Below are 15,736 nucleotides of genomic sequence, written 5' to 3'. Positions count from 1 at the left end.
ATGTAGGAAATGTTGTTACCTGTACACCTTGAATATTTTATGTATGAAAATAACCCTATTCTAGGGTTCTTAAACTGTTTTTTGCTTTCAAGTGTACAATGAATTCTGTGGACTCCCTCAATGCATTATTACATATTAGGCTCATTATTTAAATATTACAGTATGTTCCTAAATGTTTATACAATAAATTTTAATCCTGAACTTTCCACTAAGAGAACGCATTAGGTCTAACTTGTCATGATTTATATGCAAAGCTGTTAATGAGTATTGACATTTGGTCTAAACCCATTCAATTCAAGTGACCAGGGAACTAACTACCCCAATAATTTAACACATTACCATTTTACTAATGAGTATGATATTCCTGTATGATATTCCCATGACTATTCACAGCCCCCGAGGTTCTCCAAACCCTACTCTGTGTTACATGGGCCTATAATGTATTGACACAATGAATCAAAATGCCATTGTTTCAAAATGCTAAAATGCTGGATTTACAGTTTGACCTTAGATGAAATACGTGTAAGTGGCTTTTTTCACTAATGAACATTTTATGTGAAAATCGATTCCTGGGAATTTTAGTGCTTATAAATATTACAGTTTTATTACAAGCTTTATCAGATGTTCTGCCAAGCTGCCATTGCACTTATAAATTATATTCCAGACCTCATGATACAACTCCCTACAAGTTTTACCCCAGGAAGCTGACTCAGTGGACAAGTACAGGATGTAATCAGAGGATGAGTGGCATTTTTGACGAGGCAAACCAGCATACTGTTGAGAATTAAACATACTCAAAAAAGATTCTAAGAAAAGAAATTATGAAAAAAAAAAATTGTGAGAATAAAATAAAAAAGAGCAGCCTACAGTGATTGACCATTTCTCTCTCTCTCTCTCTCTCTCTCTCTCTCTCTCTCTCTCTCTCTCTCTCTCTCTCTCTCTCTTTTTAGGATTAGATTTAGGCTTTTTTAAGTTCTTCAGCTACATTACTTCAATTATGTCAATGGAACGTCCTCACAAGGATATTAAAACAAACGTGTGTACTACATTTGGGGGGACAGAGGAATGTGGGGAAGGGGGAAATAGTGGGAGTTGTTCAAATAGTATCCATGGATACCAACCATTCAAGGACAATGGTGAACTGAAACTGTACTGTTGTGTAAAGCATGCAAACTTGATCTCTTTTTATCTTTTTCTCATGTCTCACCCAAACTACATTCCCCAGCAAAACAGCACCAGCCAAGTATGACCAGGTGACTGCTTTAGATGAAGCTGCATGAACCCCACCAGGCTGCTTGATGAGACAGTGTGGAACATGTGATTGTCATCAGTGCCTTTACTCAAGGCATTTCTAAGGCACAGTGGGACAGCCAGCTTTACTGGATCATTTGTTCTCTCTCTGGAAGCCAGTAGTGAACAGAGAAGAGACAAGATTGCCACTAAAAGTAAAATGTATACATATGAATCCACATTATGGTAGTCTGTGTGTTGCAGTGTATGCTTTCATTTACATGTAAGAACATTTGTATATTTAAGTGCTGTACAGCAGGGTTTTTTTATTTGTGTGAGTGCTCTCACTGAGTTGTGTAGGGCAGCATGAGTTTTTGTGCCGTACACCCCCTGCTTTGAGCCCAATCCCTTTTTTCCCCCCCTTCCTCTATCTCTCCTCTCTTCATTGGCATTCAGTGCTTGTCCCTTTCTGGCACACAGACAGCTTGGCACAGCCACACACTCAACTTTTTTGTTCTACTCTTTTTAACTGCTCCAAAAGTTTCAGAGGGATAGTGAGAGAGGACGAGAGAAGTGGGGGAGGAGGGGAGAATGGTGAGAGGAGGATTTTGTTAAGACTACCAGCAGACCGACGAGCCTGAATGCCATGGGTATGCCTGAACGACAGTTGGTGGGCTGATATAAACTGGAACAGCACGAAGCTGAACAGGTGAGTGTAAGACATGAAGAAAGACAGGAATAAATAGATCAGACGGGTCTGGGGAATGAGAAACAGTGGGGCTGATGATACAAATACAATAGAAAAGAACAGGGGAGAAGGGAAGTGGTGGAAGGGGGGTGCTTGTTTTTGTGCACCTTAATGAGTCGGTGCCAACATGTGTTTCCTTCCAGGATTCAGGCTCTCATCCTATTTCTGTCACGTATCTTTGATCAGCATGCAGATCACTGTAAAACCTCTGTAATCTGATTTGTTACAATGCTCCATCCTTAAAAAAAGATCAGAAAATGGACTAGATGGTGACATCACCAAAATCTTAAAAACATTTAGCTCTTATGTACAGGATTCCAGTACTTTTTTTATGTTGGAGATTAATATCATTAACGTTTTTGGCTTTTATTTTAGGTAAAATATATAGTATATCCAATAATTATGAATATGAATTTTAGGGTTGAATTACAATACACAGTGCATACAGACACCTACCGTACATGTTTTCTAAATGCTACCATCATGCTCTAAAAAGTATTATATTACATTTTCCTATTAATCTAGAGCAAACACTTAATAATAAAAAAAAGAAATGGTTTCATAAACACTAAAAAGATAGAACCATCACATTTAATTTGTATATGCACTTTAGCTTCAGTGCTTTGTTGAAGCACTCTTAAAAGCAATTAACACTTTTTGAGTATGATGCTACAGAATAACACACATGGATTTGCAGTGATCTCTAAGGACCTTCTCAAGCTGAATGTCATCTTAGATGGGGAGTGTCGCTGTCAGGGCTCTGAATGGGCCACTTTAGAATGTTTACCTCTAAACCCTGTTTGAGGCCTTGGGTGCACTTAAGCAGATGTTCCTTAAAAATCTCTCTATTTTATTTTATTTATTTACTTAATCCAGATAAAGCATTTGATAATGGACAGAAGTGCCTAATTTCCACACATACTGCAACTGTTCAAGCTGCAGTTTTCATATTAGACCACAACATTTTCAAATCTGCCTTATTAAGAAATTATTACTGCCCAGATTTTCTACCATAAAGGCCTAATTCCTGGCATATCAATGATATGACTGTCTATCTGGCAGGCTTTTCTATTTCAAATATAGAAGTATTAAGTCTGTCAGAATGACCTTTAGGTTTTTGGCCACCATCCTGACTAAATTAATTCTTTTTCTTTAATGTGCGTTTTGGTGTTTTTAATCTTCTTCCACTGAAGAATGATGAAAATATTTAGACATTAAAAGGTCTATAGACATTCTCTTTACAAGATGGGACACAATCTTGTATAAACGACCTGAGAGAAATTATACAGGAATTGTTTTTGTGCTCTGACATGCATTTATATAGTGTGAGACATGCCTTTCAGAGTCATCCAAACAAATAAATTTCACTGGAGCTGAAGTACATCTTAAGGACAATCAATGATAACAAAATGCTAATTATAGATTGTAATAGCAAATGGCCCGAATGTTAAATTATAAAAACTTTACATAATAGTGTTTATGTGTTTGGACTGTTTTCTCTCCTCTGATCCATAAGTGCTTAATGACAAGGCTTTCAAATCAAATCAAATGACCATCAATGACTCAAATAATTTCTGTGAAATATGCATGTTTCCCAATTGAACAGGATCTTCTCCCATAGTTTGGATTTGAAGGCCAAAGTAGTAAAGCATGATGCAGAGGGAGGATGAGTCTGCACGGGAGGAGTTTAGCTACACTCATATTCCCACCCTGGAGCGAGCAAGTGGCGGTGGCACACTGGGTCGACGGCTGGACAGAGAGAGGGACAGAGTGGAAAGGGACAGCTACATAGTGGATGTGAGAGCCAGTGATTTAGAGTTGGACCAGGCTGAGCCGTTACATCCATGTTTCAGTTACCGAGCCTGGCTATACAGCATCCTTATAGGGGTGAGAGCTCATGGCTTTGTCATCATTTCTGATCACACTACTATTTCTGCTTAGCCTAAGGGGCAATTAACTTAATTTGTGTGTGTGTGTGTGTGTGTGTGTGTGTGTGTGTGTGTGTGTGTGTGTGTGTGTGTGTGTGTGTGTGTGTGTGTGGTGTGAATATGAATTTGCATGAATATGATTTTCAGTGTAGTCTGCTGATCACAGCAGGTTTCTCTCTTTACCTGGGCAATGTGTTTCCTGATGCAATGGACTACTTACGTTGTGCAGCTGGAGCGGTAAGTGTGTTCTACACAACACACAAAACTGTACATCTTTAGGCAAAACTAATGTAAGGCTGTGAATTCTTTTGCAGAGTATCCCAGCTGCAGCAGTGAGCTTCGCCATCGCCACAAACTGGCGAGTTGCAGTAAGTATACAAGGCTGAGGGGTGTGAATTTTATTACAAAATCTGCTGTTCCTCCAGATTTATATTTTTAATACAATATACAAACATTGGCAGCAACTGAGCAAAACCTTAAGGTTAAAAGTTTTCAATTTCATTATTATTCTTGTTCCTGACCATGCTGGAAATATCAAATATTTTGAAACCTGACGAAGAAACTGTAATTTTTTTATTTTTAACTGAATAAGCATAACTGGTTTATTAAATTATACCAAGCTGAAGTGTGAATTGTGAACATGAATCAATCTTGAATTGATTAAAAAAAATTTTGGCAACATGAGGTATTAGAAAAATACTTAGGGGGGCTGGATGCTCTTATCATTTAAAAGTTGATTTACTTTAAATAACAGCATAACACAAAAATCATACTTTAGCTGTTTGTGTTTGTGTGAACAGGATCTTCTCGCACAGTTTTGGATTTGAAGGCCAAAGCTACTTTAGAAAAGAGTTAGCCACCATTATCAATTATGTTATAGTGGCTATAAACATTTTGTAAACATTCTTTTTTTCCTCATGAACTTATTTAGACAAACAATTGCCCAAAAATTCCCAGAATGTATCATCTGTCCTGAAGACTCTCCTGTGATGGAAAACTGATGACTTTTACTGAAAGTTCTGACAATGGTGGTTCTTTCCATACCTGTTAGAACCTTTATTGTATTACCAAAAGCATATTAACATAAATCTGTGATTTAAATTACAGTCAAAACTACTGACAAAGTGGCTGTTGATTCAAATAGAAAATACGCAACATCATCAGAGCAAACAGATTTCAGTATTAAGTAGTGCTGTGATATGCATGTAAGACCTCAGTGTAAACTAAAGTGAAACCTTTGGCAGTAAAATGCCTTGGTAAAAAAAAAAAATAATAATAAAAATAAATAAATAAATAAATAATAATAATAATAAAAAAAAAAAAAAAAAAAAAAAAAAAAAAAAAAAATATAATAATAATAATAATAATAATAATAATAATAATAATAATAATAATAGGGGGAGCGGTGGCTCCAGCGGTTAAGGCGCTGGGTTGCCGATCGGAAGGTCTGGGGTTCAAGCCCCGGTATCGCCAAGCTGCCGCTCTTGGGCCCTTGAGCAAGGCCCTTAACCCTCTATGCTCCGGGGGTCCCTTACGAGGGAAATATCAAGGTCCGTGACGTAGGGGCGCCTTCCCTTGGGCTCACCACCTGCAGGAGGGACCGCAAGGGATGGTGCTGTGAGGATTGGGCAGCAGTCGAAGGCGGGGGCCTGCTTAGACTGCTGCCCCCGCGACCTGAATTATGGATAAGCGGTAGAAAATGAATGAATTAATAATAATAATAAATATTTCTTTTTAAAAGTTAGGTACACAATATATTCCAGTATCAGTATGTTAGTTCAGATTTGTATGAGTTTGCAATTAATTTTTAATACATAGTTTTATGTATGTATATAACATATTGCTTATTTTGCTGCATTGGCAGCTACATTCTACTATATAAAAAGGACACTAGTGGTATAGACAAAATATACAAAACGAGTCAAAAATGGTGTCATGTAATTGTAGGTGTCGGATTTTCAACTGGTCTACGTGTCCACATTTGCTGTGACAACCACATGCCTAGTATGGTTTGGCTGCAAGCTGGTTCTTAGCCCATCAGCCATCAACGTGAGTAGGTTACATTCACCTAAATGTTATGTTCATCATAAGATAATATGATAATTTACTAAACATTTTTGTAAAGCCTCAATGATAATGAGAAATCACAAATTAAACGTTTTATTATTGGTATTGTTATTAGTATTAATACTAGCACAATAATGGTTCCTGTTCTTGTGGCCAGATCAACTTTAACCTGATCCTGCTTACTCTGCTAGAAGCCCTCATGGCCAGTACTGTCATCCTGTCAGCTCGCTCCGTAGAGGATTGCTGCAGCCACAGCAAGGTGTGTGTGTGGTATGAATTGTGATGAGGTCTTGTGATTATATTATATTATATTATATTATATTATATTATATTATATTATATTATATTATATTATATTATATTATATTATATTATATTATATTATATTATATATTAAATTACTAAATTATTACATAAGGACAAGTATAATACATTCAATAATAAAATCTATATTACATAATACAAAGATCTATAATTTATTACATTACTTCTTTTTCTTCAGCAAGGATATAATGGCCCTGTGGCTGTGATTCCTCCTAAATTTCCTTCACGTCTTCTCAAAGCTTATGCTGTGAGTCACTTTCTGAATATGAATAAATAGATGGATATAGAGATATTATAATTAACAAAAAGAATAAATTAAAGTTTTTAAATTGTTGTATTTTAAACAATTTTATTTAATAAATATGTGATGACTGATGACTGATGACTGTAGTCACTTCCTGTAACAATGTTGGACATGTTTATAGAGGGGTTCTCAGTTCTTCATTGTTTTTTTCCATCCAAATTTATTTCTAATATCATCATGGATTCCCACTAGCCATCTCTAACCTATCACATGATAGCTCCCAACTAGGGAAGATGGTTTTACACACTTGCTTATTCCAAGGAACGTGAAACCAGATACCACATCTTTTAAAACTGATTTTTGTACTACATCACAGAGCTACATAACATTCTAAAAAAAGGATTACCTGCCCCATTCTACATCTATATATCCTAACAGACACCCACAAATGGTTAGTGCAACTCTAAGTGACTGACTGAAAGAAGAATGTGAAAGAAGGATGTATATATAATTCCATAGCCATATATGTTTTTTAGATGTCATGGCCATGACTGAACTGTGAGAAAAAAAATACTGTACATTTTACAGTATTCGCAGCAACTTGTTTTTCACAGCTAGTTGTGGTGGCTTAGTGGTTAAGGCTTTGATTTACAAATTAAGAGGTTATGTGTTTAAATCTCAGTAAAAACCAATTTCTTCACCAATTTCCTTTTAAAGCCTCAGCTAAATGAACAAATGAACTAGGTACTAGGTGTTATGTCACATTAGATAGTATAGTACTTTCTGCCATTATGCTTTTTTCTGTTATTTACTTAGAAGCTATTGTGCTTTATTGATAACCCTACTGCCTGTACATTGTTGTAAAATTTACAGTCAATTGTTTACAATGTTTACAATCATCTGAATGACTAGAACCACTAGATGAGAACCACTAGATAAAAAGATCCACGATCTAGTTAAAAAAGTTCAAAAGTTTCCTTTTTTTTGTTTTTAGATTTAAGTCTATATTGTGCCATATTGTTTTTTTTTGTATTTGTGTCCGACAAGCATTATGTGTTCTGTAGGTGATAGAGGTGATACTTGGGATCTCTGCAGTATTCGGTGGTATTATTGCCCTTAACATGGATGCACTGCTCCCAGGGCCTTACATCTCTGTGACATTTTTCTGGATTCTTGTGGCTGTAAGTCTCCTTTAAGAATTGTATAAGTCTGTTATTTTTATAAATACAAAATATCACAGTCTTATCAGACTTAGTGTTATGGCCAAAAATATTGGCACCTTTGTAATTATGTTAGAAAATGCAACACTTCTCAACAGCTCTTGCAATTGTTCCAATTGCAAATGTTTTGGTATTCACATGCTTATTGTTTTTGTTTGCACTGCAAAAAGAATGAAGACGAGAAAAAAAAAAACGAGAAGAAAAATTGTAAGAAATGTTTGCTTTCAAGCATTTGATGCTCCTGTAATTTGTATTTAGACACACCTGTGGCAAGTAACATGTGTGGGCAATATAATAATCACACTTGCAACAGTTGACTCAACCTTCGTGTTGTGTGTCACACAAGTGTAAAGAGTTGTCTGTGGATTTGAGAGAAAAAATTGTGGAAAAACATGAACAATCTCAAGGCTCAGCCCTGATTAACTTCCAAACAAATTCAAGCTGATCTGAAAACACAGGGTACAACAGTGTCAGCTCGCACTATCCGCCACCATCTGAATGAAAAGGGATGCTATGGTAGGAGACCCAGGAGGACACCATTGCTGACACAAAGGCATAAAAAAAGACTGAAATTTGCCAAAACTTATGTGACAAAACCACAATTCTTCTCGTAGAACATACTGTGGACAAATGAGACAAAAGTAGAGCTTTTTGGTAAAGGACATCATAGCACTGTTTACAGAAAAAGAAATGAGGCCTTCACAGAAAAGAACACAGCACCTACAGTCAAACATAGTGGAGGTTCAAATATGTTTTGGGGTTGCTTTGCTACTTTTGGCACTGAATGCCTTGACTGTTTGAATGATATCAGGAAATCTGTATACCAAAGAATTTTGGGGTGCAACGTAGTGGCCAGTGTCAGAAAGCTGCGTCTCCACCAGAGGTCATAAGTCTTCCAACAGGACAATGACCCAAAACACATTCCAAAATGTGAATGACCTGGAGCATTTTGAAAAAGAAGAGTGGTCCAAAATTCCAATCAAAGTAGTGTAAGAAACTCATTCATGATTATGGGAAGCGATTGATTTCAGTTATTTTTTCCAAAGGGGTGCTACCAAATATAACTTACGGGTGCCACTAAGTTTGTCAAGTAAATCTTTTGGGTTTTGTGGGGAATTTTATCAGATTTCTGACCACTTAGGGTACCAAAATAATAAGTACCAAAACATTTGCAACTGCAATAATTTGTTGAGAGAAGGGTTGCATTTTCTAAAAGAATTGCAAGGGTGCTGATATTTATAGCAATGACTGTACATTAACATAATTGTCCCAGAGGAATATTACACACTGCCTGTTTTCTTAAAATTCTCTTTTGAAGTGTTTCCCGAGTGCCATAGCCAGTCATGTGGTGTCAGAATACCCCAAAAAATGCCTGGTGAGTTATCATAACTTCCCCATGCTCATTACCTTAGCCTATATGTCTGTCTGCTCAAAAAGGAAGGTACACAAAAACTCTGCAACTCATCTTTATTCTGCCATGTCTCTTCTTCTACTTCTCCTTTTTACGGTCTTTCTGTCTGTCTGGCTGTCTCTCACTCTTTCTAACTCTGCTGCAGGTGGAGACATTGATTGCCATCAGCAGTGTCACATCACCACTGCTGTTCTCTGCCTCTGGCTTTTTGTCTAACAGTGTGTTGAGTTTTATTGAGATCTTCCAGCATGAGGTTCCCATAGCCAAGGTGAGTCAATTTCCAGTCACCAAACAAAGTAAAAAAAAATTGGAAAAATGCATATTTATGACAGTGCATGCATTTCACAATATTTCATCAGCAGCAAAGGGCAAATTCATCAGAGAATTTGACGATTGCTCAGTTTATTATGCACTTCACCTGCAGGACCTGGCATTCACAGCTTTAATAATTAGCATAATAGAAAAAAATCTGTTTAAAAAGTGACAAAAGCATTGGTTTTGTTAAAATAAAAAACATTTTGACAATGTAATAAAATAACAAAACAGGGTGGTATAATAACTGGTCATTATTTAAACAAAAATAAAGCTAACAAATATCTTTATAAAAATAAATAAATAAATCAATAAATAAAACATAATACTTAAATATGTTTTGTAATTGGCTCATTTATTATGAGACAATAAAAATTCTTAACACCTTCAAATATGTTGCAATGTTTAGGAAAAATTGTTGCTTTCTAAAACCAAGGATTCAGTGAATTGATAATCTTATGTTATTACTTTAATTGTTCAGGAACTCAGTAACTACAGAGAAACCATGAAATTAAAATGTTTATATTTATAGTTACTTGTCAGTTATCTGTCAGTTTGATGGCTAAATATCCATTAAAGTATTTTGAAAGTATTGTTTACATTTATCTATCTATCTATCTATCTATCTATCTATCTATCTATCTATCTATCTATCTATCTATCTATCTATCTATCTATCTATCTATCTATCTATCTATCTATCTATCTATCTATCTATCTATCTATCAAATGATTTGTCTTGAATTTTGCATTGAACATTGGAATCATTATAATAACTTTACCTTTATGTACCAGAATTTCTCTGTTTGTAGCTTTTCCTTAAACAGTTTACAGTTTTTCTCAATTGCTTTGGAGTGTTTCTCAGATCAGAAATTAAATTCTTGTTCAACCTCCACATCGTTAAATCAGTTGTGCTCATAATAGAAACATTTCTTGTTGCTTTGATCAAATTGCAAATGATTTAGTACATTTATTTAATTGATTGTGAGAAAAATACAGACTTTTGCAAGAAATCCTATGTATTGTGCTGCTTGTACAATTAGTTTTGAGAATGCACTTAATGGTTTGCAAATATTAAGGATGATTTGAGAAAGCCCTAAAGCAACTGAGATAGACTGTAGGAAATGTTTATATTTGCTCAGGATGCACAGTGAATGACTTAATAGTTTACATTAACTTACTATTCAATCATATACTGTTTGGAAACAAATGGAATGGTTGTTTTGCAAATTTGCAAATTATCTTTGACATTAGACATCAGAATCTCTTAAGTGCTTAAGTGCTGTGTATTCTGTAGATATTTAGGATTTTGTATTAGTGTACATTTTGTATTTTGTACTGTTTTTTTTTATCACACTGGAAAATAAAAATGTAAATGACATTTGTGTTGACCATGATAATACGGTTGGTTTTGAACTTTATTGACTTTAATTATTGACTTTATTTACTTTACTTAAATAAATTTCACTTATAACCTTAATAAACCAATAAGTAAATACTGAATATTTCTCCAGGTAGATTCGAAGAGTCACACTGTATTTTTCTTTTTGGCCGTGTGAGGTTATGAGATCAGCTGTTAAAATGTCATTTAAAAAATGCAGTGTCATAAATTATTAATTGTGTGTGTGTGTGTGTGTGTGTGTGTGTGTGTGTGTGTGTGTGTGTGTGTGTGTGTGTGTGCGTGTGTGTGCATACAGCAATCATATGACATCCTCCTGTTGATTCTGATGGTGCTGCTGCTGGTTCAGGCAGGCCTAACGCTGGCCACTGTGGTACACTGTGCCTCTTATAAGGGTCAGCTGCGTATGAGAGCATCAGAGTGGGATGACAATCAACTGGATCCACACCAGTATGAGGTAGTACCACACTACATCTATTTGTAGATGTCAACACTGAATGAAACAACATTGACTCATTGACAAAGGGAAAAATGATGCATTACTGAATTACTTTATCTATTTGTCCCATTCTTGCTAATTTCCTGATCAATGTTCTTTTGTTAAGACAATTGAAAGCTTTATTCTCTGCTATTTTTTTTTTTTTTTTTTTACCAAAACCATAAACAGAAAGTTGCAGAATAAAACAAGAATCAGCATTGGGAACTATTTTCATTGACACATAAATCGCACATTTTTATGTGTACCTCTTTTTCTACTCTTTCCTATCAGCAGGGATCCTGTGGCACACTGCAAGAGTTTGACAAAGAGAAGGCCTGGAAGGCAGTGGTAGTGCAAATGGCCCAGTGAGCACAAGCACAGGGAGTAAAGAGAACAAACTAGAAATAAAAAATAAATGTGAGTGGAGGAGGACATTGGAAGGTGAGGGTAATGAAAGGATAAGTTAAAAAAGAGAGCACACAAACATGGGAAACTGGAGGAGGACATGACAAAGAAGGAGGAGGAGGTCGGTAATGGTTCATGAATTTGTCAGTGTGCCCTTGTCATAGGAGATAATGCCATTTATTGCATAGAGTATTTGTGTTAAAAATACAAAGGTATCAAGGATTTAAAAGCAGGCAATGACCATATAGCTGGTCATGTAAAAAGAATCATCATCATGACTGTTCAGAATTTTGTAAAAGAAATTAGCTGAGATTGTTGGGGCTTTAACAGAAGAAAAACACTAATGATGTATGCATTTATATAAGCCTGGATTTATATTAAAATAAGAAAACACTCGTCAAGGAATTTACTTAAACTTTAGATTCCAGCTATTGCTATATAGCATGCATAAATGTAGGAAACTACTGACTACATTTACGTTATATGTCTGCTAGGGGTGTAACGGTATTCGTACTGAAATTTTACGGTACAGGGCTTTCGGTTTAGTACACACATTCCGGATGCAATACTTTTTTGTTGTGGAACATAGTTACAATCCCTCAGGATTGTATTAAGTGGTTGACCGCAAGTTTGTTTAGTTTTCACCTCGCACTTTGAGCACATTTTTTTATTACTATTATCAAACTTGTAAACATACACAACAACGCCAGGGGTATAGGAAAGGAACTAGAGTTAGCGCAGTGTCACTGTGCCTACACCCTCCGTACCTGAAAAAAGATTTGTATATTAAAAGGGGAAAATCCTGTCAATTCTGCATATCGAGGGAGTGGATGGATGATACTGTAGATGGAAGGAATGAAGACATTTGTTAAAGTATGCTGAATTAAGCAGAACAGTCAAGTAAGTCATATCTTTAGAAAATGTAATATTAAATGTAAAACACACACACACACACACACACACACACACACACACACACACACACACACACACACACACACACACACACACACACACATGCACACACACACACATTGTGCTCAATTTAATCAATATAATAAAAATAATATTGCATTAATTAGAATTATTCTATTTAATAAAAAATATATATATATTTTATGTTATTTAATCAAGCAGGCATTACATTTAAAATTGTTTTAAAAATGTCAACTGTTCAAATGTTGATGATCATAAATGTTAAAATAATAAACTGCATTAATAAAAAACGACAAGCAATTTTGTTTTGCATTTCTTCCTCCTAAAAGAAATTTAACCGAACAGACTTAAAAACTGAGGTACGTACCGAACCATGAATCTTGTGTACCGTTACACCCCTAATGTCTACAACCCTAAGACACCTCTATGCAACACAAGCAGTTTCTACCGTTTATTTTTATTTTTTTTAAAAGCATTCCTAATACATCAAGTTGACAATTTATGTAGCCATCTTTTTTAATGAAAATAAAAAGTCCAGGCTTGCATCAATATGCTTATCAGTCATTGAGATGTGGGACAGTTTATTCATTCTTTCATTCATTTTCTCCCGCTTATCCGTAATCCGGGTCGCGGGGGCAGCAGTCGAAGGCGGGGGCCTGCTTCTCTGTATTTTATGTGACCAGACTAAAACAGCGTAATGACTGTCTCTCTATAAAGACAAACTACAGCAGCAGACAAGACAAAAATTATTGGGCAGTTTCACCCACCTAATTGGGTTATTTTTAATCACATTATGCAGGGAAAATGGCTTTGGGCCAATGGGATTTAATTTAGTTACACTTTGGACTAATTTGTAAAGAACAGCCTGGGTTTAACCCATGGTTGAGCTGGAAGAGTGACAATCTAAGAGTTTGAAAGTGTCTAGGTATTATAGAATATATTCAGATGCACAAAAGTCTAATGACTGAATTTTAATATTTGAGTTCTGTATAATTTGAAACAAAATATATGTATAATTAGTCTGTATAATAAAACAGAACATGATGTAATAAGGCTTTGATTAATTTATGTGATTTAACCCATGTATATTTAGTGTGCTGGATTAATTCTACAGAACCACAATTAACAAATTTGACATGTGGTCATAGGAGAAAGAAAGAAGAACTTGTTTGAATTGTATGGTTTTAAACATCATAGTATAAATCATTTGGTCCTTACCACGTGTTAAATTAAGTAAATTTAACCTCAGATTAACAACAGATGACTTTTTTTTTACAAGAAAAAAGCCACAATTGAGAAGCCATGAGTGAAAATTGAAGTATACCCCTAATGCAGACAATAATGCTAGTGCAATGGTCAGAGATTTTGTGAAAAACCGAAAGTTACATTTCAGAATCTGCAGGCCTGTGAAAGTTCATGACAGCACAATTAGAAAAAAAAAAGAACAAGCATGGTTTGTTTGGAAGGGTTGCCAGGAAAAAAGTGTCTTCTCTCTAAAGAGAACATGGCAGCATGGTTCAGATTTGCAAAGTTGCGTCTGAACAAACAACAAGACCTCTGGAACAATATAAGGCATGAATAACATATAAGGCATTAATTGAGATGTCTGGCCATAATGCACAGTGTCATATTTGCCAAAAACCAAAAACAGCATTTCAGCACAAACGCCTAATACCAGCTGTCAAGCATGGTAATGGAGGGGTGATGATCTGGGCTTGTTTTTTAGCCACAATACCTCAGCAACTTGCAGTCATTTAAGTTGACCATGACCTTTTCTGTATATCAAAGTATTCTAGCTAAAGCTTGGCTGAAATTGGGTCATGCAAAAAAGAAATGATCCCAAGCACATCAGCAAATCTACAACAAAATGTCTGCAAAAAGAATAAAATCATGGCAATGCAATGGCACAGGTGAAAAATCCAGATCTAAACCCAATTGAAATGCTGTAGCAGGATATTAAGAATGCTGTCGATACACATAATGCTCAAAAACTTCATTGAACTAAAGTAACATTGTAAACAAGAGTGGGACAAAATTACTCAACAATAATATAAGACAGATAAAGTCACCTGGAACACGAATACTTTAAATTGTGTTGTTCATCTGAGGTTTAATTTAACTAATGCTACAAGATGGTTTTTATTATCTTTTGAAAAATAAAACCATAGAATACAGAGAGTGAGTACTTTCTTTATTACATGACTGGATACACTATAAACACTGCTGTGAACACACATATTTTGCTGTGAACACAATTTGGGTCACATTAATCATTACATATAAATAAATAAATCGATAACATATAATCTCTTAAACAAAAATATATCTTAATTACATTAATGTTTATCTTATACACAGTATTTATCAAGTTTGCCCACATTCACAATCTCATCTTGTTACAGTATATGCCACACTTATATCTTATAAACCACGCTGTCAATGTGGAAACACATTAAATCATATTGTATTTAATTCAAATAATTTTCTGTCTATGTTGATGCATTTGTCAAGGCTATGATTCAGCAGTAGGGTGTTCTGAAGCTAATCACAGCCATGATAATATTTAGTATAACCAGAGAACTTTATATTGTATGTAATTTCAGACACAATATGGTCGTATGATCAATTTACTTCTGCTCCACCAAAGGAAATACATTACAAGCCACACACTCCTTTATAACACATCAGGACACTGGTTATACATTGCTTTGATTGATCAGTACATTGCCTGTAAAAATGTTCTGGCTCAAATTTGCAACCTTTTGTCTTTTTTGTATTAAAATTACAAACTTTTATATCCTTCGTCCAAAGTCCATTTGAAAAATACAAATCTCTAAGAGTGAAAGTTCTCTTGAAACCACTCGGATTAGTGTACTGTTACAACCAGAAGAAAGGGTTAGATTTATTTTCAGTAACAGGCAAAATAGAAATATATATCAATGTGTGGTGTTTTTCTTTTCTTTTGATAAAATCATTTTTATTGTATCATCATCTAAAAAGTCGGACTTTATTAGGAATTTATTATTTTCTTTTT

The 15,736-nt window shown here is 35.1% G+C and overlaps 1 protein-coding gene across 3 annotated transcripts; it reads left to right on the top strand.

The window, feature by feature from the left end:
- The first annotated feature begins 1,780 nt into the window (after positions 1–1,780).
- mlc1 (modulator of VRAC current 1) lies at positions 1,781–14,318 on the top strand. Of its 3 annotated transcripts, none has more exons than XM_083551969.1 (12): positions 1,781–1,939; positions 3,585–3,865; positions 4,054–4,143; positions 4,221–4,274; positions 5,854–5,955; positions 6,131–6,232; positions 6,476–6,544; positions 7,606–7,722; positions 9,080–9,136; positions 9,318–9,440; positions 11,182–11,340; positions 11,656–13,751. In XM_083551969.1, exons 2-12 carry the CDS (start codon positions 3,629–3,631, stop codon positions 11,728–11,730), a joined length of 1,185 nt encoding a protein of 394 aa, XP_083408095.1. In that variant the 5' UTR covers positions 1,781–1,939; positions 3,585–3,628; the 3' UTR covers positions 11,731–13,751. The 3 variants fall into 3 exon arrangements, with proteins under 3 accessions (XP_083408095.1, XP_083408094.1, XP_083408093.1); XM_083551968.1 differs by having other exon boundaries at positions 1,783–1,939; positions 11,653–14,318; XM_083551967.1 differs by lacking the exon at positions 1,781–1,939 and having other exon boundaries at positions 3,546–3,865; positions 11,653–13,751.
- The last annotated feature ends 1,418 nt before the right edge of the window (positions 14,319–15,736 follow it).

The sequence above is a fragment of the Silurus aristotelis genome (genome assembly GCF_946808225.1).
Source record: "Silurus aristotelis genome assembly, chromosome: 10".
Taxonomy (NCBI): Eukaryota; Metazoa; Chordata; class Actinopteri; order Siluriformes; family Siluridae; genus Silurus; species Silurus aristotelis.
The sequence above is the reverse complement of the archived record's forward strand: the minus strand, read 5'-3'. Positions and strand labels throughout refer to the sequence as shown.